The sequence below is a fragment of the Protopterus annectens genome, chromosome 6.part0 (assembly GCF_019279795.1).
Source record: "Protopterus annectens isolate FY-2018-M chromosome 6.part0, PAN1.0, whole genome shotgun sequence".
Classification (NCBI taxonomy): Eukaryota; Metazoa; Chordata; order Ceratodontiformes; family Protopteridae; genus Protopterus; species Protopterus annectens.
In genome coordinates this window covers 210202208-210229255 of record NC_056737.1, presented here as the reverse complement: position 1 = coordinate 210229255, position 27048 = coordinate 210202208, and the positions used below count along the sequence as shown (strand labels likewise).

The 27048-nt window shown below is 38.5% G+C and overlaps 1 protein-coding gene across 35 annotated transcripts in view; it reads right to left on the bottom strand.

Moving 5' to 3' along the window:
* Window positions 1-27048, bottom strand: part of GPHN (gephyrin) — a 2535134-nt gene that overhangs the window by 43965 nt on the left and 2464121 nt on the right. For all 35 annotated transcript variants that reach the window (XM_044073932.1, XM_044073937.1, XM_044073941.1 and 32 more), the window contains one exon: window positions 1078-1151. In XM_044073932.1, the coding sequence (XP_043929867.1) occupies window positions 1078-1151 (74 nt within the window). The remainder of the gene's footprint in view (window positions 1-1077; window positions 1152-27048) is intronic.

Here is a 27048-nt window from a genome sequence, read left to right as displayed (position 1 = left end):
CATGGTCCTGTTCCAGGCAATATGTCATGGGTCACATCTAGAAATGTTATACTCTGTGCATAGCTGTTTCTTGACCTTGATCAAAATTTCCAGTTGTTCAATATACATTTTTTAATTGTATATATATATATATATATAAACACAACAAGGTTGTGCGCAATCCTCGATGTGCATGCAGCAAAATACATGTAAAAAAAGAGTGTTCCCCAGAACCAAGTTCCTTATATGCAGTTTATTAGAACGGACTACAGTTTCACAGTCAACATTTAATCTAAACTGTGACCATCATCACTCCATTAAATACCAGTGAAGATCATGTGACCATAATAGTCTGAACTTTCATCATAACAAATAAATATGCCAAAATCAAAACACCCCATATCACAAATCAAAATTGTAAAATAAAACATAAGATAATAGCATATGCTAAACAAAATGAATACACACCTACTGTTAACAGAAAGTATGAATAAATCAAACATGAACAATATAAACAAGTAATATGAAAACCTTATTTCAGATTGGAATTCAGATCAAATAGTTCATTAGTAAACATGAAAAAACAGAAAAAAAATAATAAAAGTATGAATCATAACATAATGATGGACTAAAAATATCACAGCCTGAATAGGTGTAAGGTAGTCACATTTAATGGCCAATTATACAAAAAAATGCTATCTTAACTGTATAAAATATAAGATTCAAGAAAACAGATATAAATATGTTTAGGTAATATACTGCTCTCAGGCTGATGATCCACATCTGTTCCTTTTTATTTAAGAATCTCTGCCATAATGTTTGTGAATATTTACACCACCAGTTTTGTTCAATATTATAAATAAAAAATGTGCACTAGTGTAAGCTAAAGTGTGTTTATAAAGTTCATTCCTTTCTGTGCAACACGTTATGTCACTAGAACAGCATAATTTAGTTATGACGTGAAGCCCATAAAGCATTCAAAACAGCCGTACTCAACATTCAGAAACAGAACTAAACATTTTGCATTTATATTACACAGCTGTGACCCAGTCACTCCAAGCAAGACATTTTATCCCTGCTCATGGCTTTGATACTTACCCTGGTTTCATAAAAACTCTGCCAAAGTGTATCTGGGCATGGAGGTCAATATCCAACACCTGCTTCAGGTAATCCTGCCAGAAAAGGAAAGAAAAAAATAGAAATTTTAATAAGGAGTTTCAGTCCAAGTTAAAATGTTTAAAAAAAAAAAAAAACATGGGAAATTTATGGAAGTGCTGGAAAAGAATAATTTACATCTTTTTTTAACTGAAACAATGTCAGCTTCCTCTTGCAGTAAAAAAAAAAGACTAAGGTTGCTTCTGTAAAGTGCATTCTAAACATTATTTATCTTGAAAGGGTTTGCAAAGCAATGAGTTAGTTAACTGCCAGTGCTGTGACTGTATGCAGTATACATGCAGCAGTCATTAAACATGCAAATCGACCATGCACAGCCGTGCTGCAGTACAACCGCTAGTATGAAACTGAGGAATTATTTGACTGAGCATTTCCACGGGCAACTACCCCATTACCTACAACTGTACCCAAAACGTCACAAAGGCAATTCTTTTTAACATTCTTTATTCAACAAAAAAGTGGTGGAACACCTGTGTTGGAATCAGGTCCTGCAATATCCAAGCTGCCCCTCTGCCAATTAACTGCTGATGTAAGGAACTAACAATGTCAAAAATGTAGGTAATATCACAAAGCAACTGTCAGAGAACAACTAAGTCCCTTTGTATACAAAAGTCATGTGATAATTATAATAAAAGGTTCCTTTCTAAACAAGAATGGTGAAAGGCGTTCAGTAGAAATCATATCAGCAAGGAAAATAAAGATGTTTTACAGCTTCAAATAAAAGACTTGAAACATTTTTTTCTTGGAAAGGAACTTTTTAAGATGCTTATCACTTGGATTTAGCAATTAATGGGATCTGGGTATTCTCTAACAGTTGCTCTGTGATATCACCCACAGCTTTGACATTCTTTATACAGCGTACACGTGTCACAGTAAGCATACACACACGTACACACACTATACCAAAGCAGATATGGGTTACAAAAACTGCAGTTATAACATTTGTTTTCTTGATCACAAAAAATAGTTTAAAAAAATATTAGTGACTGCAACAAAATCTAAGATCTGCTTGGTTAAAATATGAAGCAGTACTTTTCTAATTCAAAGCATCTACAACACAGATGCAATAACACTCAAAATGTTATAAAGTGGAATGGGAAATGCTGCACAACGACCTTGCTGTATGGAGTTTGAACCACTGTGTCCTTCAAACTTCAAAGAAAATGAGGCAGTAACAGCTGTAGTAGCAAATGTTTACATCTTAAAAATAATATGAGAACCTCCTGCTCAAGGAATTCAGTGAATGTTAGATTCAGAGTTTTTCCCTCATTTTTTCACAATGACTAATGGAGACTCATTTTTAAACAAAATCCCATCCTTATAGATGATACACTGAAGGACAGATGAGACTTGCCACTTGAACACATGCAATAAAGAATGGAACTGAAAATTACATTTATAAGAGGCATGTGAGTTTATTATTCATTCTGAAATTTGATGTGGGGAAAACTAGCAGTTCTGTATTATAGGTGTTTTCCCAATTCTTGTACCACAAGATCCCTCAACAGAATGACAGCATTATAACATACAGTTAAGTATTCTTTACAGCTTTTGCATTTATTTCTGTTTACAAACGTGACCCTGTACCACTATTTTGTATTTTAAATGTGTGTCATCACTAACGGTAGCCCAAGCAAAATTATCTGTTCAAATGTGGATCAGTGGAGACCCATGCATGTCATAATGAGTATTGGTCACTGACGGGGGATACACATTTTCCTTTGCAAAAAACATCTTTTGACATTATATTCGAAAATATTCATTGGGCTGCCTTCTGATCTTTTACCCCTACTTAGACTTCAATAATGAAAAGACCCCTTCCTTTACTGCCAGATCTGGGGGTTAGGTGCACAGAGCCCTGCAATATCAGTTCAGTGTAGAACCATAGTGATCCCCTGCAATATCTGCTCAGTGTAGAACCCTAGTGATCCCCTGCAATATCTTCTCAGTGTAGAACCCTAGTGATCCCCTGCAATATCTCCTCAGTGTAGAACCCTAGTGATCCCCTGCAATATATGCTTAGTTTAGAACCCTCGTGATCACATGCAATATCTGATCAGTGCAGAACCCTAGTGATCTCCTGCAATATCTGCTCAGTGCAGAACCCTAGTGATCTTCTGCAATATTTGCTCGGTGTACAACACTAGTGATCCCATGCAATATCTGATCAGTGCAGAACCCTAGTGATCTCCTGCAATATCTGCTCAGTGCAGAACCCTAGTGATCCCCTGCAATATCTGCTCAGTGTAGAACCCTAGTGATCCCCTGCAATATCTGCTCAGTGTAGAACCGTAGTGTTCCCCTGCAATATTTGCTCTGTATGTAACCTAGTGATCCCCTGCAATATCTGCTCAGTGTAGAACTCTAGTAATCCCCTGCAATATCTGTTTAGTGTAGAACCCTAGTGATCCCCTGCAATATTTGCTCAGTGTAGAACCCTAGTGATCTCCTGCAATATCTGCTCTGTATGTAACCTAGTGATCCCCTGCAATATCTGCTCAGTGTAGAACTCTAGTAATCCCCTGCAATATCTGTTCAGTGTAGAACCCTAGTGATCCCCTGCAATATCTTCTCAGTGTAGAACCCTAGTGATCCCCTGCAATATCTCCTCAGTGTAGAACCCTAGTGATCCCCTGCAATATATGCTTAGTTTAGAACCCTAGTGATCATATGCAATATCTGATCAGTGCAGAACCCTAGTGATCTCCTGCAATATCTGCTCAGTGCAGAACCCTAGTGATCTTCTGCAATATCTGCTCGGTGTACAACCCTAGTGATCCCATGCAATATCCGATCAGTGCAGAACCCTAGTGATCTCCTGCAATATCTGCTCAGTGCAGAACCCTAGTGATCCCCTGCAATATCTGCTCAGTGTAGAACCCTAGTGATCTCCTGCAATATTTGCTCAGTGTAGAACCCTAGTGATCTCCTGCAATATCTGCTCAGTGCAGAACCCTAGTGCTCCCCTGCAATATCTGCTCAGTGTAGAACCCTAGTGATCTCCTGCAAAATCTGCTCAGTGCAGAACCCTAGTGATCCCCTGCAATATCTTCTCAGTGTAGAACCCTAGTGATCTCCCAGACAAGTTTAGGGAAGAGTTGAAGGTACCTGGATGTAACTACAGGGATCAGAAACTCTTAAGTATTTTTGTACTGATTGTTCGAAAGACAACAACTGTGTCATCAGTGTACTGAGCCCTGAGTAAAAAAAATGTCTGTCACCTCCAAGACTCTGTCCTCTCAAGAAGCAGCATTTCATTCACAGCTCCAAATTCCAAAGAAGTGCATTAGGTCTTCTTCTCTTCATTTTTATCACTTTTTAAAGTCAATAAAAAAACTTATTTCCATTGTATCACATTATGTCAACAGTTACTAGGTCATCATAGCACAACATGAAAGGATGGCTTTTTATACTTCCTCTTATTACCTGTTAAAGTATTTGGAGGTAAGAAAGCAAACTTTCTTCCATTGTATCTAGCGATCCGTAAAGACACTAGGTCATTATGGTGTTGTTTCTTCTATGCTACTTATGAATAACAAACATGATGCAGTTTGTATCCCAAAAATGTCATAATTTACAAGCAAGCTGCAGGCTTTACATTAGAGATGACCCATGATTAACACAAGACAAACTATAGCAGGCACTGTTAAAATGGTTTAACATTCAAGCCACAGAATGGAGTGGAGGGACAGGTATATTTCGCAGAGGAAACCACTGCTATGGATTAGTCTCCCCATCCACATACAAAAAATTTCTTCCTTGTCCATTTTCAAGAACAACTTAGATCTATGGATGGGTAACAGAAAATTTGCACGATGACGGTCTCCTCTACTATTAGTGGAGAATAGATGCAGCTCCTAAATGCTTTATCCCATGCATGGGTCCCCTCAAATTATATATGGCATGATTCCAATTATTCTCATTGGGGTAATATAGTTATCGACTATGGGATGGGATAAGTTATTTCAAGCACAGAAGGGGAAATTGTCTAGGCTTAAAATGGCTGACAAGGGCAGGTAGCCTAGTACTTACCTATGAACCTATATTACTTAATACCCAAAAGCTGAATTAGATGACTCTACAGCAAAAAGTATAAAACTGCACAGATAGAAGGCACATACATTTACCTAATAATCCAGCAAGTGGAAATTAAAAAAAAGGTTTGTAGATATATGACAGAGTATGGCCCAGTCCCCCTTAAAAGGCAGACTTAATTTTGTCTATTAATTTTATGGCTTCCCGGTAAAAGAATATGAAAATCCAACCAAAACAAATGTTCTTTACTGTGACGGGTATACATTAATCTACTGATCTCTTCAAATGTCAAACTACAATTCACAGAAAAATTCTCATGGAGAATACATGTAACTTTCATTATTTTTCATATTGGCTGTATTCTTGTTTCATATAACAGCAGCACAGGTAGTGGTACATCTTCACCCCTGTACAAAGTCATGGACACAGGCCTTTAGGAGAATCAGTTTTTGAACCTCTTTACTGCTGATGCTCAAAGCAGACTGAAGAAACACTGTAGTGAGTCCACCCCCTGCTAGCTATTACAACACATTATCCTGGAGGTAGGTACCATGTTCTGATTATGCCTTACGTGCACAACAGAGAAACGTCTTTGCATAAGGGAGTGGTGCCATGCCCCCCTTACGTAAACATATATATTATACCTCATGGTTACACAAATGTTGAAGCAAGGGAAAAGCCCACAAATAGTAAATCGTTGCCAGTCTGCTATCAGACAATGCACTGACAGTCTTTCTAACCCTGTTGTTCTTCCATTAAGTATAACCTACAAAAAAACATGATTTGGACAGATATTTTTTTTTCACAAAACCAGTACATCTTTCTAGGTTTTTATAACACCACGTTCATATACTTAAATCAATTACATCTTCAATAACAAGATTATAATTTGCACACATCATATTTTGAGAGCAGTAATGGCAACCTTAACAATATGACCATTGGACAGCTTTCAGTGTTACCATTTGCATACATACATAGATTTATATATATATATACATATCTATATATATATATATATATATATATATATATATATATGTGTGTGTGTGTGTGTGTGTGTCTGTATGTGTAGAGAGAGATATACACACGTACATAAACACACACACATATACAGATATAGATATAGATATACACACACACATTACATAATTGTATGTAAGTATATGCGAGTGTTATTTACTCTGCTGAATGTGCAAATCATCAACAGAGTAAATGAGTGTGAAATGTGGTCAAGCATTCCGTTCACCGACTGCTAAAGATGTTGGAAGAAGGAAGAGTGAATGCATACGGGTGAGGCCAGAGTGGGTTTGTGATACCAGAGCCAAATCTTTCAGATCTACTGAATACTTTGGCACTAAGGGGTGGAAGTGTTTATGATTAATGTTAGAGTAAGGAATAATTAATGAAATTGATTTTATGTTGTCAGTGTATGTTTACATATATGTGTTGATATGAAAACCCTCTCCATAATGCCACCACTATTCAGACAAATTGTGTCTGAATTGTGTGGAGGAGTTTTGGTGAATGGATCTTAAAAGGAAACTGTTCCTTCTACAATCTTTAGTTTTTTCGCTTTTTGAATTCTTTTGGCATGCTGATTTTTTACACTGATCACCCGTGTTTCAATGCTTGTGCATTTCAACAAATCAACATATAATTGTATACTTTCAATGTTACATACTTCTTCAGTGATCACAAACAATAGTGACATCCTGCTTGTCAATCTCAGCACACTGCAAATGCACTGACTGACACTGCCAAATCAGCAAACCTTCAGTCACACAAAAGTACTTCAGTGCTACCTGTACGCATTAAATACAGAGAGACAGTTTTGCATTAATACAGACAAAGCTCTTCATGGCTATATTTTAAGTAGTAATCATAAAATAAAAGAAGTCACGCAGAATTGTCACAAGTACAACTCTATTATTAGATACACTTCTCACAGAAAAAGGTAAACATAAAAGACTCTGACCACACAATTCACACACAAGATATGGTGAGTGATGGGCTTTCCCCACAGATTTGTAAATGTGGGAGCTCTGACCCCCAGCCCTTAGTACTAACTCAACACCTGCACACCCACAACAAAAAGAAATTCACCATCAAATTGCTTTACTTGACAGAATGATTAGAAGTCTCTATGGAATAATGCTGTCAGAGCCACAACTGTATTTCTGAAATCTGGACATTTATTAATGGCATGTTAATGGCATTTATCACATAAAGAGGCATATAATTTTCAAATTTATAACACTACCCACCTGTTCTTGTCTACCCATGTACAACAGTCCTCATCTGTTTAACCATAACCGGTAAAAAATAAAATCTGTTTTCTTGGATTTTCTCAGCTTCTCAGCCACCGTACTAGAGAAAAAATGTGCCTATTATCCCCAGAGAAAAATTATGCTAGGTGAAACATTTTTCTGTTATATGCACATCAGCGGCAATGAAAAGATTAAATTTTATTTTAACTGTGCAACTGCAACTGCAGACTTATTCCCATGAATTACAGCCAAAGGGTCAAGGCTTCCCACCAACTTGATACCTTGAATCCCAGCTTTCCTTATTACTGTAATAACCTCACAGCTGTCCCATCCACTCCTGATTTCATTCACTTTTTTGATCACGTTTCCTCAAACCAAAAGTAGAAGCACAGAGAATTTTATTTTGTAAAATAAAACCAGTGAGCCCCTTTCACCCTTTCCAGTACCAAGAACATATTTTAGCTGGTTTCCAAATACAAAGCATTACAAGAAGTAGAAGCAAGAAAAGTCACATGACTAATAAAAGCCATCATAATTTATTTTAAAAATATAGTGACATCTGACAAAAAGCAAATGTACTGAAATAAAATGTGTACCATATTGCACCATGAAAAGTATACTGATTGATACTGCAGCTTTCAAAGGCCAGTTAATGCTTACGTGGTTTATTTTTTAAAACAATACCATTTAAGACATACCATGTCATTTAGTTCTGGTTCTCTGATGCTTCTAACAAAACCTGAAGACAGTATTCCTTAAATTCTAACTTGCTGTCCAAATCCCCAACTCCAAAGTCCAGTTCCATACTTTGCAACACAAAATATATAAACTTTCTGAAACCTTGGCTTATTGGACATTACAGTTCTGGTTGGTTTTGACTCTGCTACCTCTACAGAAAATCCATTTCAATTATCACTGCCCTTCCTGTGAAGTGCCACATCCTCATATCTCCCCAAGTCACTTATGTTGCATCCTTAATTTATGGCCTCATATTGTTCTAGATCTTTTTTTTTATTATTAATGTACTATTAAGACTAGCATATTAAGCTTTTTTAATCTCTCATTTTATTGTTAAGTACCACTGGCAAACTTTATCACCATTATCTCCAGAAGTGAGAAAAAAAAAAAACTCAAGATGGGGTGTTGCAAAAACATCTACAAAATGAACAATCACTTCTAATTTCCCACTAGGTAGGCTTTTTCTACAGCCATGTGTTCTAGCAGTCTTCCATACCACTTTTTATACTTCTTCTTACCTTTATGTAAAATGAAACTCAGCAACTTGTCTGAAATGACAAACGCACCCAAACAGCATATACAGCAGGGGGGAGACCCCCCCCCCATTCTAGCTACGGTACTGCCTCTTATTTTTTAAGCAATACATACTCCGGTGTTGGAAACTGACTTTTTTTAGTCACATTCCACGTGGCTACAAGATCATCATCTATGTCATTCCAGGCTGAAGAGTTAAACTTTTTCTGTCTATGGATGTTCTTTGAACTAAGACTTCCCTGAAGGAAAAAGCGGCCCCAAACAAGATCTGATTTGGAGTTTTTAATGTTTTCTGAAAGGCAATTGTTTGTTGTTTTAAAAAGAAACATCATAAATTTCTCCTTGTTCCTTGATGTTAAGTAAAAATCACTCACTAAAGGGGACTGTTGGTAACAAGAGAGTGCCTCTGGATATGTATCAGCTCACTACCTCATCTCTGTTAGGATCATCTGCTACTGTGGAGTCTGAACCTCTGCTGCTACCTTACTGTAGCTATAGATTGCCTGGAATAGTATTGTGGACCTTTTGTTAAAGGAAGGATCAGTCTATCTGAGATAGCACAGAAGTGACTAAAGCAGACTTCAACCTCTCTAAAGTCGTGAGGAAAAAATACCAAGCTATACAAAAGGAAGTCACTTGATGGATCTTGTTTTATTAAGCAAACATGTGGATTGTGCTGCAGCTGAGAACTCATCAGAATAAAAGGATTATTGGGCTAACTGAGATCTTGAAAATCTGCCAGTCATGCATACTTTATACTTTCCAGATATGGGAGAGTGCTCCACCTCTCCCCCAACCGTGTAGTGCCCTCTCTGCTAAAGTTACACCATAAAGCTCCAAGCAAACCCTGTAACAGTTAGGACCTATGCTAAGGCAAACTATCTATTATTAAGTGATTACCTGACAAAATTTCAAGCACCTCCAAACCTAGAGAATGCATCAGCCTATGCAGAATTGTGCATAGAAACTCTGTAAAATCAGCTTAATAGATGCATAGAGGTAGTTGTGCCTGCCAGAAACAAGCTCAGAACAAACTCATAAAACAAACCATCTTTGTGGAAGCTAAACACAGGCAGACTGTACAACAAAAGGAAAAAAGTCACTGCTAAAATTAGGAAAAGCAACATCTATTAGGATAAGAACTCATTCATCAGATTAAACAAATAACTAAGAGGACAAATTAAGTCTACTAAAGCCAAATTTGTGGCAAAGATAGCCTCTCAGGCCAAGAACAACCACAAGGCTTTCTTTAGCTATGTCTAAAACCTCAAAAGCAACATACAACAATATGCAGAACTGATCATCAATGGAGCTACTTACACATAGCTGGATGATATAGCAAATATGCTGGCAGGCAAATTTGGCTCCAATTTTATTCACCCTCTTCCCCTGCCTGGCTGCCCCTTAACTAATATCATCACACATAACCCCACAACTATCACTAGGGGTCATAAATGTGCTCTCTAATGTTAGGAAGGCTGCACTGATTGATCCCAATAATATCCAAGGATTCCTCCTAAATAGCCTGAAGTATGATCTATCTGAACCTCTGAAGTCACTATTCAACCACAGCCTCCAGACAGGCTTTGTGCCACATGAATGGAAGACTGCAACAGTCATTTCTCTACACAGTGGTGATCTATCACTGGACCCTGGGAACTACAGACCCATAAATCTGACTAGTTTCATACGCAAAGCCATGGAAAGAATTAAAATGGATATAATCAATAATGACACAGAATAATTCAGACACTGGATCCAACCCAGTTTGGCTTTGTCAAAGGCAGATCATGCTTCCTCAACCTGGATGACTTCTTTGAAATGGTCAACAAAGCAATGGGTGAGAGCAAAATGGTGCATACTGCCTTCTTTGATCTGCCTAAGGCATTTGCTACAATAACCCACTCATGCATTCTAAACAAACTCACAGAATTAGGCATTAACCCCTATGTTATATGTTGGATAGCCAGCTGGCTTAGATAAGGCCCAGGAATTTAGGACAGTCAAGACAACCTCCACAAAGAGGCTGGTCACTAGCACAGTACCTTGGGGCTCATGCTGGGACCATTCCTTTTTGATATTTTCTCCTCAGTAGTCATAGCCAATGTCACAGGCCTCTGGCTCAACAACTTTGCAGGTGACTGCAAACTAAGAGCAGTCATATAATCTCCTCCCAAGACATTACCATCTTACAGGAAGAACTAACACAGACAAATGATTAGTGCCAAAGCTATGCCTTAAAACTCAGTGCCAAGAAACCTAAGAAACTACCTCACAGATAACATCTCCCTAATGGGCCAAGTAGTCAGAGATTTGGAGACATCCTATACAGATCACCTCAAAGCCTCATCTTTATACTCTGTTTCCTACAGACTGTTGAGAGGAGACCTGTGTCTGGCATACAAGGTATCCTTGGATCCCTCTCTGATGGACCTTTTAAACATCTGCAAACCAATACCCTCAAAACTACTTGAACCTTGTCTGTGACATAAATAGGACATGTTGGAGGGACAGGTATGTGTTTCAAAGAATTCCTATCCTATGAAACAAGCTTTCCATACACGTAATGCAGAATTCTTCCCTAACTCTACTGAAGTGTAACCAGCTAATGGGCAAAGACAGTCTGAAAATCATACCCTAGCTTACATATACCCCTTAAAATAACCTCTTGGGCTAAATAAAAACTTGCAGTATATACGTGGGATGCATGGCTAGGCTTATAAAGGACCCATTGGTCATTAGCCTAGTATACACAAGAGCCTATGAAATAATGAACGATTGTCTTCATACTAAAATTGGATATCATTAGGCAATAAGTTTATCCACTGAAAGCATTCAGTTCAAACAAAGCTGATTTACACAAACCTTTCATACTTGAAGGGTGTGGTAAGAATAGTGGCAAAAAGTTTTTCAACTATGAGTTAACGGGCTATATGATGAAAGGAAATGCTGGTGCATCACAATGCCATGAAATTACACTATCAGCAAGTCACTCTCACATGATAAAGGACAATGATAAAGGACAAATTATTATTCCGGGGATAAAAATTCAACAGGAGAAATTCCAGGGTGACTCTCTGTCACCACTGCTATTCTGTCTTGCCCTCAACCCATTAAGCTGTCTACTTAACAGCTTAGGGCTTGGCTATAATTTGGCTCATAGAAAACATCAAAGTGTAAATATTTATTTTTTTATTTTATTTTACATTTGTTGACCGGGCTAGTCTAGCTGGATATATGTCCATTTTCAGTAGAGGCCCGGGGAGAAAAGCTCCACACAAAACATAAATGAACAGACTTGTTAATAAAAACATACAATAAAATAGAAATAAACATCAACTTGTTAATAAAATCAACATACATACTTGTCATCTTTTCTCTGTCAAGGATTTAAAACTGTACAGCTCATCAGATGGGGAACTGAAAGCACAACTTCAAGTTGTTAAAACTTTTTCAGATGATATAAAATGTCATTTGGTCTTGGGAAATGTGCAAAATCAACCTTTAAAGCAGGAAAACTCCAACACCAAGAAAACATTAGTTTGGGACAAGAGTATGATATAAAAGAAGTTGAGCAAGAGGGAGTGTATAAATATTTGGGAATTGATGAAGGCGCAACAATAAACCATGAACAAACATGAATAAAGGTTAGTGAGGAATACTTTAGAAGACTTAAATTAATTATGAAAACAGTGTTGATATCTAGGAACAAAATTCAAGTTATAAATCAATTTGTTCTTCCTGTCCTAACCTAGAGTTTTGGATTGATTGACTGTCCCCAAAACATGTTGGATAGATTAGACAGGAAAAGAAGAAGAATGCTCCATGCTCACCAAATCATTTATAAAATCAGTGCATACCAAGATTACATACTCCCCGTTCTGAAGGAGGTACGGGCCTCCTTGAAATTGATCACATATATAGATCTACAATCGTGGGACTGCACACATCTGCTGACCTCCCAATACCCAAAAATAGTTCAAGTTTTGAAACATGAGAAGAATAAATCTAAGATGACTTCCTTGCTTAGTCTAGCAGAAGCATATTGGTGTCAAGCAGGAATGCAAATCAAACCAGAAGGAGATAAAAATAATGCAGCAACTGAATGTGCTAAAAAACAAAAGAAAGAATATAAGGTGAAGGACCAGATGAAAAGGCAAGAAATATGGAAAACACATAAATATAGTTGCAAGTAGAAAAATTTCTGTAGGAACCTCATATTGATCAGTAACGACCGCAGGAATGGTTAAGGAGAGGTGAATTCAAACCAAGAGATGAAAGTTTAATATTGGCAGCCCAAGATAGTGGGCCACGTACACGTTCATTTTCAAAGTTCACTGAACATGTGGGAGAAACTGATAAATACAGGTTTTGTAAAACAGAATTGGAAACAGCTGCACACCCCATTGCTGGTTGTGACATACTAACGGCAGAAGGACTATATACTGAAAGACATAATAATGTGGCAAGACTGTTGCACTGGGGATTGTGCAAACATTATGGTACTGAAATGTCTGAAAAACACTGGAAACCTGAACCACAAAGCATCATAGAAAATGATAAAGTCTGCATCACATGGGGTCACCCACTACCAACAGTTCAAAGGATAGATGCTAGAAAACCGGATATAGGGGTCCATGAAAAGATGACAAAAGTAGCAATGACCACTGAAATTACCACACCCAGTGACTACAATGTCTTGCGTACAGAGAGACACAACGTCATAAAATATTAGGACTTGCAAGCAAAACAAGAGCAATGTGGAAGAAAGATACCTAGACAGTTCTAATAGTAGTAGGAGCAATGGGTCTTAAAAAAAGAATCTACAATCGTATTTAGATATGTTACCAATACATGTAACCCTGTACGAATTGCAGAAGGAGTCATTACTACGTACATTGCAGGTACTGCGAACAGTACTTCTGGCTGACATCAATGACTGAAACAATACTTATTTCATGAACTTTAATCGCACTTTGGCTGAGGAATGGGATCCATTCCCATCATGGTACTAGAAACCCAAAAGATTTGGAGAAATGAAAAAAGAGAAAATTCCTTATGTCAATTTTTAATTTCTCCTAGTCTTTTGGCTTTCTAATACCATGACGGGAATGGACCCCCATCCTTAAGTCAAAATATGATTAAAGTTCATGAATGTCAAAAATATATCTTTTATAAGATGTTGCCAAAGGTTCTGCAATTTGGGCTGGTGTTAAAAAGAAAATATATATATTAAAAGCAGTTTTCAAAACAACAGACCACGAAAGCACACAACCTGCTTGATATGATGCAGAATCACATAGTGCACTGTGCCATAAACCTCAGTTATCTGAAATATTACCATTTGAATTTTATACACAACTGGGACTGTCATCAATTTTTCCTTAATGTGTAAAGCTGTTTAACAAATAACCCTAACATGCCAAGCAATGTGGGTTCTATGCAGAAAATACCCAGCCAGTTGACTTCTGACTGGATTGTTCATGAATGATGTTTTGATATTTTTAAACAAAAATGTTCCAGCCATTTCCGTAAAGAAAAAAAAAAAATAGGGTATGCATGAGAAAGAAAGGACCTACCCACGTAGAATCTCAGTTGTTTGTAAATACCCAGGGAATGCAAAATCCTTTCCCTCTTATTCTGAGGAGATGACAAGAATACAGCAATGTAGGCAGTGTAGTTCAAAGATAGCTCTGTAACCACATTAGGTGTAAAAGATGTGTTAGTATGAAAGTGACAATGTTCTTACAGAATAACAAAAATGGTTACTTGTACATGATCACTTGAAATACCACATTTTATGCAGCCCTAGTCAAGGCTACCAGCAAGGAAGTCTTCCAAAATAAACATTTTATGGGAGTAGAAGCAGCTGGTTGAAATGGATGATGCAACAGGTTTTCAAGAACAAAATTCAGGCCCAGTGTTGGAAAGATTTAGTTTTTAGGGGTCTTAAATAAGGACACTATAATGTGGGCAGCCACGGTGGTGCAGTGGTTAGCATTGCTGCCTCACAGCAAGAGGTTCTCCGGTTCGATCCTCGGCTGAGGTGCCTTCTGTGTGGAGTCTGCATGTCCTCCCTGTGGTTGCGTGGGTTTCCTCCGGGTGCTCCGGTTTCCTCCCACATCCCAAAGACATGCTGCAGGTGGATTGGACACTCTAAATTGGCCCTAGGTGTGCGTGTGAGTGTGCCTTCTGTGGAAGGTTGGGCGCCGGGCTGGCAACTTGACACCGTAAAACTCCACTGCCATTCAATGTGTGGACAAGGTGATCCGCTGTGGCGACCCCTAACCGGGAAAAAGCCGAAAGAAGAAGAAGAAGAAATAAGGACACTATAAAAAAACTAGATCACTGGCTATTGGAAGTGAACGTCCTGAGGCATACAAGCAGAAGTTGCTGAGTCATGTACCTTTAGAAAGGACTATTTTGTGTAGATCTGACAGAGGTTCAATAGCTTTGGTAAAAAGTTGCTTTCACTATGGTTAGACTTTTCTTTGTTAAAAATTGTCACTGGTACAGTTCATTAAATTATGCTACAAACTTAGCTGTGGCATGTTTTTTACTGTTAATTCTAACTTATTACGTTTCTTCATAGTTGAGGGAGTGTGGAATTAAAATATATATATATTTCAGGGGTCTGGGGATACAGCCTCCACATTAAACATTGTACTGAAAGTATCTATATTTCATAGCTGTAAATATTTTAGGTAGTGGTATCTTGGCTGTTTTTTTTTTTTAATGCAGGGTGTTTGATTCAGTTTTCTCTTGTTAAGGTAGTGTTAATGCATGTGTAGGGTGTGTTTACATGCATGTTGTGAAGGAGTGTTGCACCTATGTTGTTGGAACTGTGTTAAGGTTTAATTTGTATTTCAAATATAACTGCATTAATTTCATTTGCAAATCATGTTTAATGATGAGTTTGTTACTCACTGAAAGTGCTCACAGATGAAATTGATAGATGTATTGCATGTCGATTCATCTACAATATTTTTTAACATAATCATCTGAAACACATGTGGAAATCAGAAACATAACTGCTGAGGTCAGTCCTGTCCGCTGTGATAACACCAGTGACACAATCTTTTCCAGACTGCTGTGTCAGATTTTCTTATGTTAGGTTTTACAGCCTCCTTCAAAGTTTTTAACATGCCTAGAAGAGGAGAGTGCTAGATCATATGCACTATCCGCTTTAGTGACGTAAACTGTTGTAAATGTCAAACCTCTTCTTCTGAGTTAAGACGTCCACGACAGAGGCAACAGGAGCAGTTCTTTCCTTACCAGACCAAGCTGGAGGCAGTATCGATGCTACCTCGACTAAAAGGTGTTGTCAGCAGTAGCATTTTTGTACATTTTCTCGCAGCTTCAATAATATCCTTGGAATTAAGGGAAGATGAGGGAAAGAGTATAGAAATACACCTGCTCTGGATATAGAGAAAAAATCTGTTACCCAGGCCTCTCATGTTGTTATCCCAGTGCAATATTTGCTCAGTTGTCGGTTTTCTGGAGAAGAAAGGTTCTACTTCTGATATAATCCACTTATGGACTATATCCAAGAACATATTCCTATTCAACAGTCATTGGTTGGTCTCTGTTTTTCTGTGCTCAAATGGTCTGCCAATGCATTCTCCTCAATGGAATCTGCAGGCTCTGAGGGTCATACTTTCTCTATCCACCATGACAGTTCTTTCTAAAAGTAGGAGAAGAGTGGAATAGGACACTGCAATGAAAAGTGATAAGCACACCATCTGTTTCCCAGGTACCATTGCAATTTCCTCATATGAAGGCTTGCCAGTGGGACCATCAATATACAATCGGCCATGCATCCCAGGATTCTGAGGAAAACTATGTATGGGTTTGGTTCATGTTTGCATTCTTTCTAAAATATTGTTTTATAATAAGAATATTGTCCTCTGGGAAGAACAGTTTCTGCTCCTCTGTATCCAGCAGTGCCCTTAGAAATAAAACTTGGGGGGGGGTAAAGGGATCTTGGAAGATTTAGACATATTCCTAGAGACTACAAATAGTTGACTGTAGTTTGTAAAGCCTCTAGAGTTCTTTGGAATGTAGCCAGGATGACCAGTCAACCATATAAGGAGAGATATGGATGCCCTTTCTCTTTAAAAAAAAAAAAAAAAAAAAAAAAAAAAAAACACTTACCGGAGTCAGGCACTCTGTAAACAACTTGGATGCAGTACACAAGCCAAAGGAAAACATGGTGAACTGACAATGGGCTACCTCTGCTTCTGAGTATGAGGAACTTCCCGTCAACCCTGGCTATGGGGATATGAACACAGACGTCCTTTAGAACCAAGATCACCATGTAGGCCTATGGAAGCAGCAAATGTCAGCCACCAAGTTCCTTCTTTTCTTGGAACTAGAAACAGTCTGGAATACAACCTACCTCTTTTTCTTTTTCTGAAACCTTCTCTATGGATCTCTGGGATAGTAACCTTTTTATGTGTGGGGAATAATGTGTTTTTGGTCTTTAGGAACAAGAAGAATGCCTAGAAATCTCTGATACTTCTGGAAACATAACCAGTAATTGTGCTTTAGTATCTGCAGGACCAACCTGTCCTGTGTGATAGCCTCCCCACACTGCTTCACATAAAAAAAGCAAAACAGTCTGCCTTCTATCACTGAGGGAGACTGTAATGTGGGGGTGGAATGGGGTAGGTTTGAGAAAGGGAAAGAGGTTGAGCATTACTGAGCAATAACTACTTGCTCTGATTGTCATCGCCCTGTGCCCCACCCACGTTTTTTCCTATGGCCAGCTTGCCACTTATTTTTCCATAGTGGTCTTTCTTTCTTTCTCTTTTGAGTTTTAGTTTTCTCTTCTTTAAGGTAGAAGGGTTGGCATTTACTTGGGTAATATCTTACATGCATGACAGGTGGAGCATTAAAAAGATGTTTAACTGATTCCATAATTTTCCACTTTTCCTCCAGCTTGTTCAACACTTTCTCAAATGGGGAGTCCAAAAAAAGGCTCCTTATTCATTGGGGTATTGACAAGCTCTGTTTTCACATGCTCTGATAATGGGATGAGTCCTCAGCTTGGCACGCCTCCTAACCAAAGACCCCATAGCAGCTGTCCTGCAGGATGCATGAATGGCAACATATCCACATTTAATAGAGTGCCTTGCTAATCTTCAGATTGAGGTTACATAAATGTGGCATTTCCCTTTTGAAGCCCTTGCCTTCTCTCCCCTCTGCCTTCCATCTCAAATGACCAAGAAGGGATTCCAGGAATTTTAATATGTAAGAAGGACAGTTAAGTACATAAGCACTAGGATAGCAGAGGTGCTGGCCTTTTTCTCCAAATGGTCAAGTATCATACTCTCCCTGCCACTGGTAGTGGGATTTACATTTACACCTTTGCAGGAATCCGTGGACATCACTGTTGCAATAGTGGGTTGGGAGTCAGGCTGCACAGAGGTAGTGTGAAATGCATTACCCAGGACATTTAGAATTAAAGAGATTGACAGGGACTTTGGTTCTGGCAGGTCCCAAAATATCTGACATGCTTGACAGAATTCCTTGTATTCCAATTTGTAGATCTCTTTCATCCTGTAAAGGGTGTTTCCAAATGAGACATCCTCAGGTGATGAAGTTGAGGAAAGGGTGTCCTCATTGCCAGATTAGGTATGAGTGTGGGGGTCTATATTATAAAATGGACTGCTTAGCTTGTCAAACACCCAAATGTCGACAGCTAAACAGCAAAATCTTAAAACCGCTTGGCCGGACACTAAAACAAACTTTTAAACCCTAATTAAGTGGGGGGCTCTGCCCCCACACCCCCCCTAACTAAATATACCAACTCCAAGATTGCTCTACATTGGGGAAAAGGGCAAATTCCAGAAAAAAGCCAAGCAAATTTTTTCCTATGAAAAAATTTGCGTAACTGGCCATTTGTGGTTTTAAGCTTTCACTGTTTAGCTGTTGACATTTCGATGTTCGACAACACTTTCACTGTACTAATATAGACATGAGTGTGGAGACATTTGGTTAATGTATGCCATTTCTTCAGCCTCTGAGTCAAGGTACCTGAATCACTATCTCTGAGGAGAAGATCCTTCTTTAACAGAAGACACCTCTGACACCACACATTCTTAAAAGGTTGGCTGCTTGTCTTGACTCAACATGAAGAGATGTCGTGAGGGGTGCCTGGAAAGAGGAGAGGAAAGGTCTGCTTAGCCCAGGCAGAGACAAGCTGATACACGACCAGTCATGCTTAATGGTCTAGGACATGTGCTTGGCAACATGGTCTACCTTAAAGGCTTTGGTATGTGAGCGGACACCTGAGACCTCAAACCAGACTCATTCAACCTCCACCTGCACAGTGTGGGCATACTGTCCCCCCAGCACTGACAACATTATGGATGTCAGATCCCAAGGTGCATGTGAAGGTCCCAGGACTGACTGATGGCAAGGGGATTTCAGTTTGTGAAGACCATCTAGTAGCTGAAGGTATAGCAGCCTCCTGATGGGTGTTTTTAAGTCTGGGGTGCTGTCAGCTCTAAGCTAGTGTCATCAACATCATGGGGGTTCTTTTCCTTTGGGCACTTAAAGCTTTATTTTCACTGGAAGTTGAAGAAGAGGCAGTGGACATCATGACAGACTGGAACCAGTGTCACAAAAGGAGATACTGCTAGCCCAGATATCTGGAGTTTTATAAATAATTATATGTCATTTGGGAATATTAATATGATTTATATGGAAGTTTGACAAAAGGAGGTACAGTTAGCTGAAATTTTGTAAATAATCACATGTGAATATCAACTTGATTCATATGCTTGGGTTATAAATGTATTAGAATTGTATGTTGTCTGTATATCAAACTGCTGGTACAGAAGTGTGTGTTGAAAGGCTTTGTAAAGTACTGAGCCTAAAGATGTAGTCACAGTGTACCCTACTGGAAAAGAACAGAAATGTATATACTCTATTGTAACTGTGTAAATGTATATATTTTAACAGTGGGAACTGGAACATGGAAGGTTAACTTGCAAAACTTCAGAAAAATAGCTGAAATTAAATTATTTTATAACTGTGCCATAAAAGATGGTTTCAATGCAGCTAGGAGACAGGATGTCTAAAACTAGGGAGCTTTCTGCATTGTCTTGTGTTTTATTGTTTTATGTCTTCCAGCATCTGCAAAGATCTAAGGGCTATGTATTTTTCAAAGGTAGATGCTAAAGGCTGGAAGTTTCTAACAATGGGGGTTTAGCTTACATTTGAGATATTAATTTAAAAACTCTCTGAGAGACACAGGGCATTCTGTATTTTGTCTTTGGCCTGACAAGAACATCCTCTCACCACATCTGCCTGATTGTTGTACAGCAAGTAAGTTAGGTAGGATACAGTAATTTCTCTTAGCTATAGTTAGGAATAGAATGAAGTCTAGCTTAGATGTTTTCTTTATTTGAGACTGTCCTGCAATGTTGTTTTAAATTTTTCCTGTGATTTTGAACTCTGATGTAACTATGATTATTTACTGAGTATTTTCTAGTTCTTTTATTATTTATTAAATATATTTAAACCTATCCCTGTGGCTGATCTGTGTAGATACATATTTATGTTCTGAGAGTACTTGCATAGTTATTTGGTGACACTATGTGGGCCACTCCTAATAGCCTTGCTCTTGTTCAAAATACCACTTGAATTAATAGTAACATTACACAGTAAGATTGGACACCCTTTGTTAAGGGCCTTAAAGTAGCTGATAAAGAGTTGGCCAGTGGCAGTAAAAAACTACCTTACAGACTGGGAAAAATGGGACACAGCTAGTAAACCTGTGCCAGTCTTTCCCAGGTGTGTATGTGTGTATAAATCAAATCTCAAAGTGTGTGTGTGTGTGTGTGTGTGTGTGTGTGTGTGTGTGTGTGTGTGTGTGTGTGTGTGTCAGCTACTTGGGCAGGGAAACAAAGCACTGGTTGGACAGAGAGGGTGCTGGAGGGCATGGCCTGGACACTCAGCTGAGATCTCAGCTCTATAGCTGTGCCAGTGGGGAGTGTTAATGGGTATCTGAAGAAAGACGGAGAAACCAGCCCCAGACTGACTGTGGTCTCTGTGTGCTCTTAAGGGAAATTGCAATTGATGCAGAGAGCTGCATCTGGAAATATTGAGTGTGCGCCTGTCATCCTCCCAGTGTGTATGTTCCCCAGTGTTGCCAATGGTGAAGATTAAGGCTCCTTGATTACTGGGCCAGTGGTGGGGCATCATAGCCAGACACATCTTCTTCAGCCACAGGTATTCCTGATGAGATTCCACCTGCACTTTACGGTCTTTTGGTTCAAGAAGCCACACAGGGGACACGGGCACATTATACTCCTAACCCAGGCAAACGTTATGAAAATCTCTGTGCAGTGTTTGATTCTTACACCAAAAGACCTTATTAGCAGATGTCAACAAATATGTAAAAAAAAACACTACAATAACAACAGTAATAAGCAAAAGTAATGATGATGTTTTCCTGGCAGGGTGCTTATGTGCAACTTTGGCATCTGCTGACCCAGTGGACTGACAACACAATTAGACACTTTTGATGAGCAAGGAACTATAGCAAGAAGGATCTGAAACTGGTGCTGGCCAGTGCCCCTTTAAATCACAGACATTTGTATTGGGGGGGGGGTGCTGGGCCCAGTGGGAAATGTAAAGATCTCCGAGAGTCAGGATGGTCATCTGGCCTCTGCAGGCAAGAATTCCAGAACTCAGTATTGCAATAGTGGATTAAGAAAAATATGACCACATTATCTATGTACAACTCTACTATAAAATAAAAGTAAAACTCTTTGTTAGATTCACAGATTTATTTTTGATATAAAGTGGAATGGCAGTTGAAGTTAGTTTTTTTTTTCCTGGATTTATATTCTTCTGCTCTTCTACTGCATAACATCATTGACAATGCATTATTTAAATGGACAACGAGCAAAAAAATATTTGAAAGCTAAATTTAACTTTATAATGAAAATCTGAAACCCTAGCTTAGTTTTAAGTGATTTATTGTTAAGCACCACCCACACACATTCAATAAAGTCTCTCCCATTGAAAGAAATTTAAAATCATCAGAATTATTGATGATAAACTGTAGCATTTTCTGAAAATATCCAGCTTAACACAGGAGAGCTGGAAAGAAGAGTCTTTTCAAGAGCATCTTAAGGAATTATTAAAGTTTGTGGGACTACAAAGTATGTCATGGTAAACAATTCATGGAAATCAGGGTATTTGTTAAGACATTTATGCCACAAATACTTTTCTTTTAATTAAGAAGCACTAGAAAGCTTTGATAACAGCCTGGTCACTGAAGCAGGCTTTTGCCATTAGTTTTAACACCTTGATCAAAAACAGATCTTTGCTGGTGAGACTGCTTTCGACTAACTTCTATATTTATAAAGTATCGTAACCAATCGCGATAATTTTCATATGAAAGCTATTATAGGTTTAAATGTGTGTGTCAAGAACAAAAATGGAAATGTAACAATAAGAAAACTATGACCAAACAGTTTGCAGAGAGAAAGACTTTGTTAAGAATCCTGGAACAGCTCAGGGACATGAGAAATGTGTGTGTTTAAAAACCGTGCTTAGTCACTGGATTTTGAATTCCAGGCATAGGAATCTACATTTGCAAACACCTTTTCATGTGTTTCTTATTCAGTATTGCATGATTCTTTCAGATAGCCTATAAAACATATATATATGTATATAAAGATCTAAACTGTTAATTTTCAGGAAAGTGGTTAGCTGAGATACCAGAGTAAGAATATAAACAATCACACAGTTTTGAACCTAAGTGTTTTGTTACTATTTTTGTGTGGTAGTGAATGAACAGATGACTTATGTCCCAAAAAAATCCTAAAAAATCTGAAGTGTTTAAATAACTTTAGAAAATGGACAGAAAGTAAAACAATGCCCTACAGACAATGAACTCTTGCAAACAAGGTACTGATATACAGGTAAAGCTTGATAAAAACAAGTTTGCAGTTTCACAACTGTGTATTAAATCACTGTGAAGCAGAGAGAGAAAAAGATTAACAAACTGCCACTATCCTGTTTATGTGCTCTAAATGTGGCTTCATTTAACGAGCATGAAAAAAGTAAAAGAACATAAAATGGAACTACTGAAAGCAACTTCAGCAGTACTTACAAGGACCCATCACTGCTTACTGCAGCAGTACGTACAAGGACCCATCATTGCTTAATGCAGCAGTACTTACAAGGACCATCATTGCTTTCTGAAGCAGTACTTACAAGGACCCATCATTGCTTACTGCAGCAGTACTTACAAGGACCTATTATTGCTTGCTGCAGCAGTACTTACAAGGACCATCATTGCTTACTGCAGCAGTACTTACAAGGACCATCATTGCTTTCTGAAGCAGTACTTACAAGGACCCATCATTGCTTACTGCAGCAGTACTTACAAGGACCTATTATTGCTTGCTGCAGCAGTACTTACAAGGACCATCAATGCTTACTGCAGCAGTACTTACAAGGACCATCATTGCTTTCTGAAGCAGTACTTACAAGGACCCATCATTGCTTACTGCAGCAGTACTTACAAGGACCTATTACTGCTTACTGCAGCAGTACTTACAAGGACCATCATTGCTTACTGCAGCAGTACTTACAAGGACCATCATTGCTTACTGCAGCAGTACTTACAAGGACCTATTACTGCTTACTGCAGCAGTACTTACAAGGACCCATCATTGCTTACTGCAGCAGTACTTACAAGGACCCATCATTGCTTACTGTAGCAGTACTTACAAGGACCCATCATTGCTTACTGCAGCAGTACTTACAAGGACCCATCGTTGCTTACTGCAGCAGTACTTACAAGGACCCATCATTGCTTACTGCAGCAGTACTTACAAGGACCATCATTGCTTACTGCAGCAGTAATTACAAGGACCCATCACTGCTTACTGCAGCAGTACTTACAAGGACCCATCATTGCTTACTGCAGCAGTACTTACAAGGACCATCATTGCTAACTGCAGCAGTACTTACAAGGACCATCATTGCTTACTGCAGCAGTACTTGCAAGGTCTCATCATTGCTTACTGCAGCAGTACTTGCAAAGACCCATCATTGCTTACTGCAGCAGCACTTAAAAGGACCATCATTGCTTACTGCAGCAATACTTACAAGGACCATCATTGCTTACTGCAGCAGTACTTACAAGGACCATCACTGCTTACTGCAGCAGTACTTACAAGGACCCATCATTGCTTACTGCAGCAGTACTTACAAGGACCCATCATTGCTTACTGCAGCAGTACTTACAAGGACCCATCACTGCTTACTACAGCAGTAATTACAAGGACCATCACTGCTTACTGCAGCAGTACTTACAAGGACCCATCATTGCTTACTGCAGCAGTACTTACAAGGACCCATCATTGCTTACTGCAGCAGTATTTACAAGGACCCATCATTGCTTACTGCAGCAGTACTTACAAGGACTCATCATTGCTTACTGCAGCAGTACTTAAAAGGACCATCATTGCATTCTGCAGTAGTACTTACAAGGACCATCATTGCTTACTGCAGCAGTACTTAAAAGGACCATCATTGCATTCTGCAGTAGTACTTACAAGGACCATCATTGCTTACTGCAGCAGTACTTACAAGGACCATCATTGCTTACTGCAGCAGTAATTACAAGGACCATCACTGCTTAATGCAGCAGTACTTACAAGGACCCATCACTGCTTACTGCAGTAATGCTTACAAGGACCATCATTGCTTACTGCAGCAGTACTTAAAAGGGCCATCATTGCTTTCTGCAGTAGTACTTACAAGGACCATCATTGCTTACTGCAACAGTACTTACAAGGACCCATCATTGTTTACTGCAGCAGTACTTACAAGGACCATCATTGCTTACTGGAGCAGTACTTACAAGGATAATCATTGCTTACAGAAGCAATACTTACAAGGCCCATCATTGCTTACTGCAGCAGTACTTATTAGGACCTATCACTGCTTACAGCAGTATCCTTCAAACTAAAGGGGTGGCGAAAGCCACAAAACTCTGGGCTAGGCTTATAAATGCCCTAGGGCAGATAGCCTAGTATGAACCTATGAATGCTTACAAGGACCCATCATTGCTTACATTCACTAAGCACTTGGCAACAGAGGGAAAAATGAACTAATAAAATTAACTGCATTGAACATATGAGAATATGAATGTCTGTGTGCTTGTGGAAGAGTAAATGATGGGGTACCTGTGCCAATGTGATTCATGGGTTGTCAGTGGTAACTACCACTGAAAAGCACTGCTTAGCACTGGCAGTAATTACAGGTGATCCAGGGACTTGCACATTAGCTTATGAGGAGTCTTCCATTTTTAATTTCTCCAAGATTTTGGGTTTCTAATACCATGACAAGAATGGACCCCATTCTTAAGTCACAGTACAGTTAAAGTTCATGAAATTAGTATTGTTTCACTCTTTGATGTTAGCAAAAGTGCTCTTCACAGCACCAGCAATGTGCCCAGTAATGATTCCTTCTGCAATTCGTACAGTGTTACATGAATTGGTAACATATCTAAATACAACTTTAAATTATTTTTTATATGACCAGTTGCTGCTACTACTACTGGAACTGTCTGGGTATCTTTCTTCCACATGGCTCTAGTGTAACAGTCTTGCCACATTGTTATGCATTTCAGTATACAGTCCCTATGCCAACAGTGTGTCGCAACCAGCAACAAGGCGTGTGGCCATTTCCAATTTGGTTTTACAAAACCTACGTATGTCTGCTTCTCCCACATGTTCAATGGACTTTGTAAACCAGTGTGTACATAGCCAACTACCTTGAGCTGCCAATATTAACCTTTCATTTCTTGATGTGAATTCACCTCACCTTATCCATTCCTGCATTTGTCTCACCTTATCCATTCCTGCATTTGTTCTTGATCAACATATGAGGCTGTTCCAGAAGTTTTCTATACTTGCAACTATATTTGTTTTTTCCACATTTCTTGCCTTCTCATCTGGTCCTTCAACTAAATTCTTTCTTTATTTTTTTAGCACATTCAGTTGCTGCCTGTTTTTTATCCACTTCTGGTTGGATTTCCATTCCTGCTTGACATCGATATGCTTCTGCTAAATTAAGCAAAGATGTAATCTTAGATTTATTCTCCTCATGTTTCAAAACTTTCACTACATTTGGATCTTATCAGGTTAGTAGATATGTGTGGAGTCCCACAATTGCAGATCTATACATGTAATCAATTTCAAGGAGGCCCATCCCTCCTTTGGAATGGGGAATATATAATCTTGGTATGCACTGATTTTTATAAATCATTTGGTAAACATGAAGCATCCTTCTTGTTTTAATATCCAGTCTAACCAACACTTTTTGGGGCTAGTCAATCACTCCAAAAGTATAAGTTAGGACAGGAAGAGCAAACTGATTTATAGCTTGGATCTTGTTCCTACATGTCAATGCTGTTTTTAGGATTAGTTTAAGTCTTCTAAAGTACTCCCTACTGAGTTTTATTTGCATTCTTCATGTTTTATTGCTGATCCTTCATCAATTCCCAAGTATTTATACACTCCCTCTTGCTCATTCTTTTATATCACATTCTTGTCCCAAACTGTTTTCCTGGTACTGCAGTTTTCCTTTTTTTAAAGGCTGCTTTTGCACATTTATCAAAACCAAATGACATTCCATTATTATCTGAAAAAGTTTTGACAACCTGCAGCTGTGTTTTCTGTTCCTCATCTGATGAGCTATACAGTTTTAAATCACTGACAATGAAAAGATGAGAAGGCATTAGACTTTGTTGTTTTCTAGAAGCCAAATTGTAGCCAAGGCCTAAGCTGTTACGTAAGCAGCTTAATGGATTAATGGCAAGGCAGAATAGCAACGGTGAAAACGGGTCACCCTGGAATATCCCCTTTTGTATTTTTATCCCTGGGATAATAATCTGTCCTTTATCATGGCTTAATTGCAAAGTGGTCTGCCACTGTTTCATGGTTACTGTAATGTACTCAATCAGTGTAGGGTGTATCTTACACATTTTAAGCACTCTTTTATCAATGAATGTGGGATACTATCATCTGCTTTTTTGTAGCCAATCCATGCCATACTTAGATTCTTCCCCTTCTTACAATTCTCCACTATAACATTGTTTAAAAACAAATGATCATTTGTTCCATATTACTTTCTTTTATTGCACTTTTGTTCTACTGCCATAACTGCATTTTCTTATAAATGACTAAATTTTGTCGGCATCAATTCCCACATATAGTTTATATTTCGTTGAAAGGCAAGTTATTAGTCTATAATTTTTAGGGTAGCTTGCAGGTTCACTCAA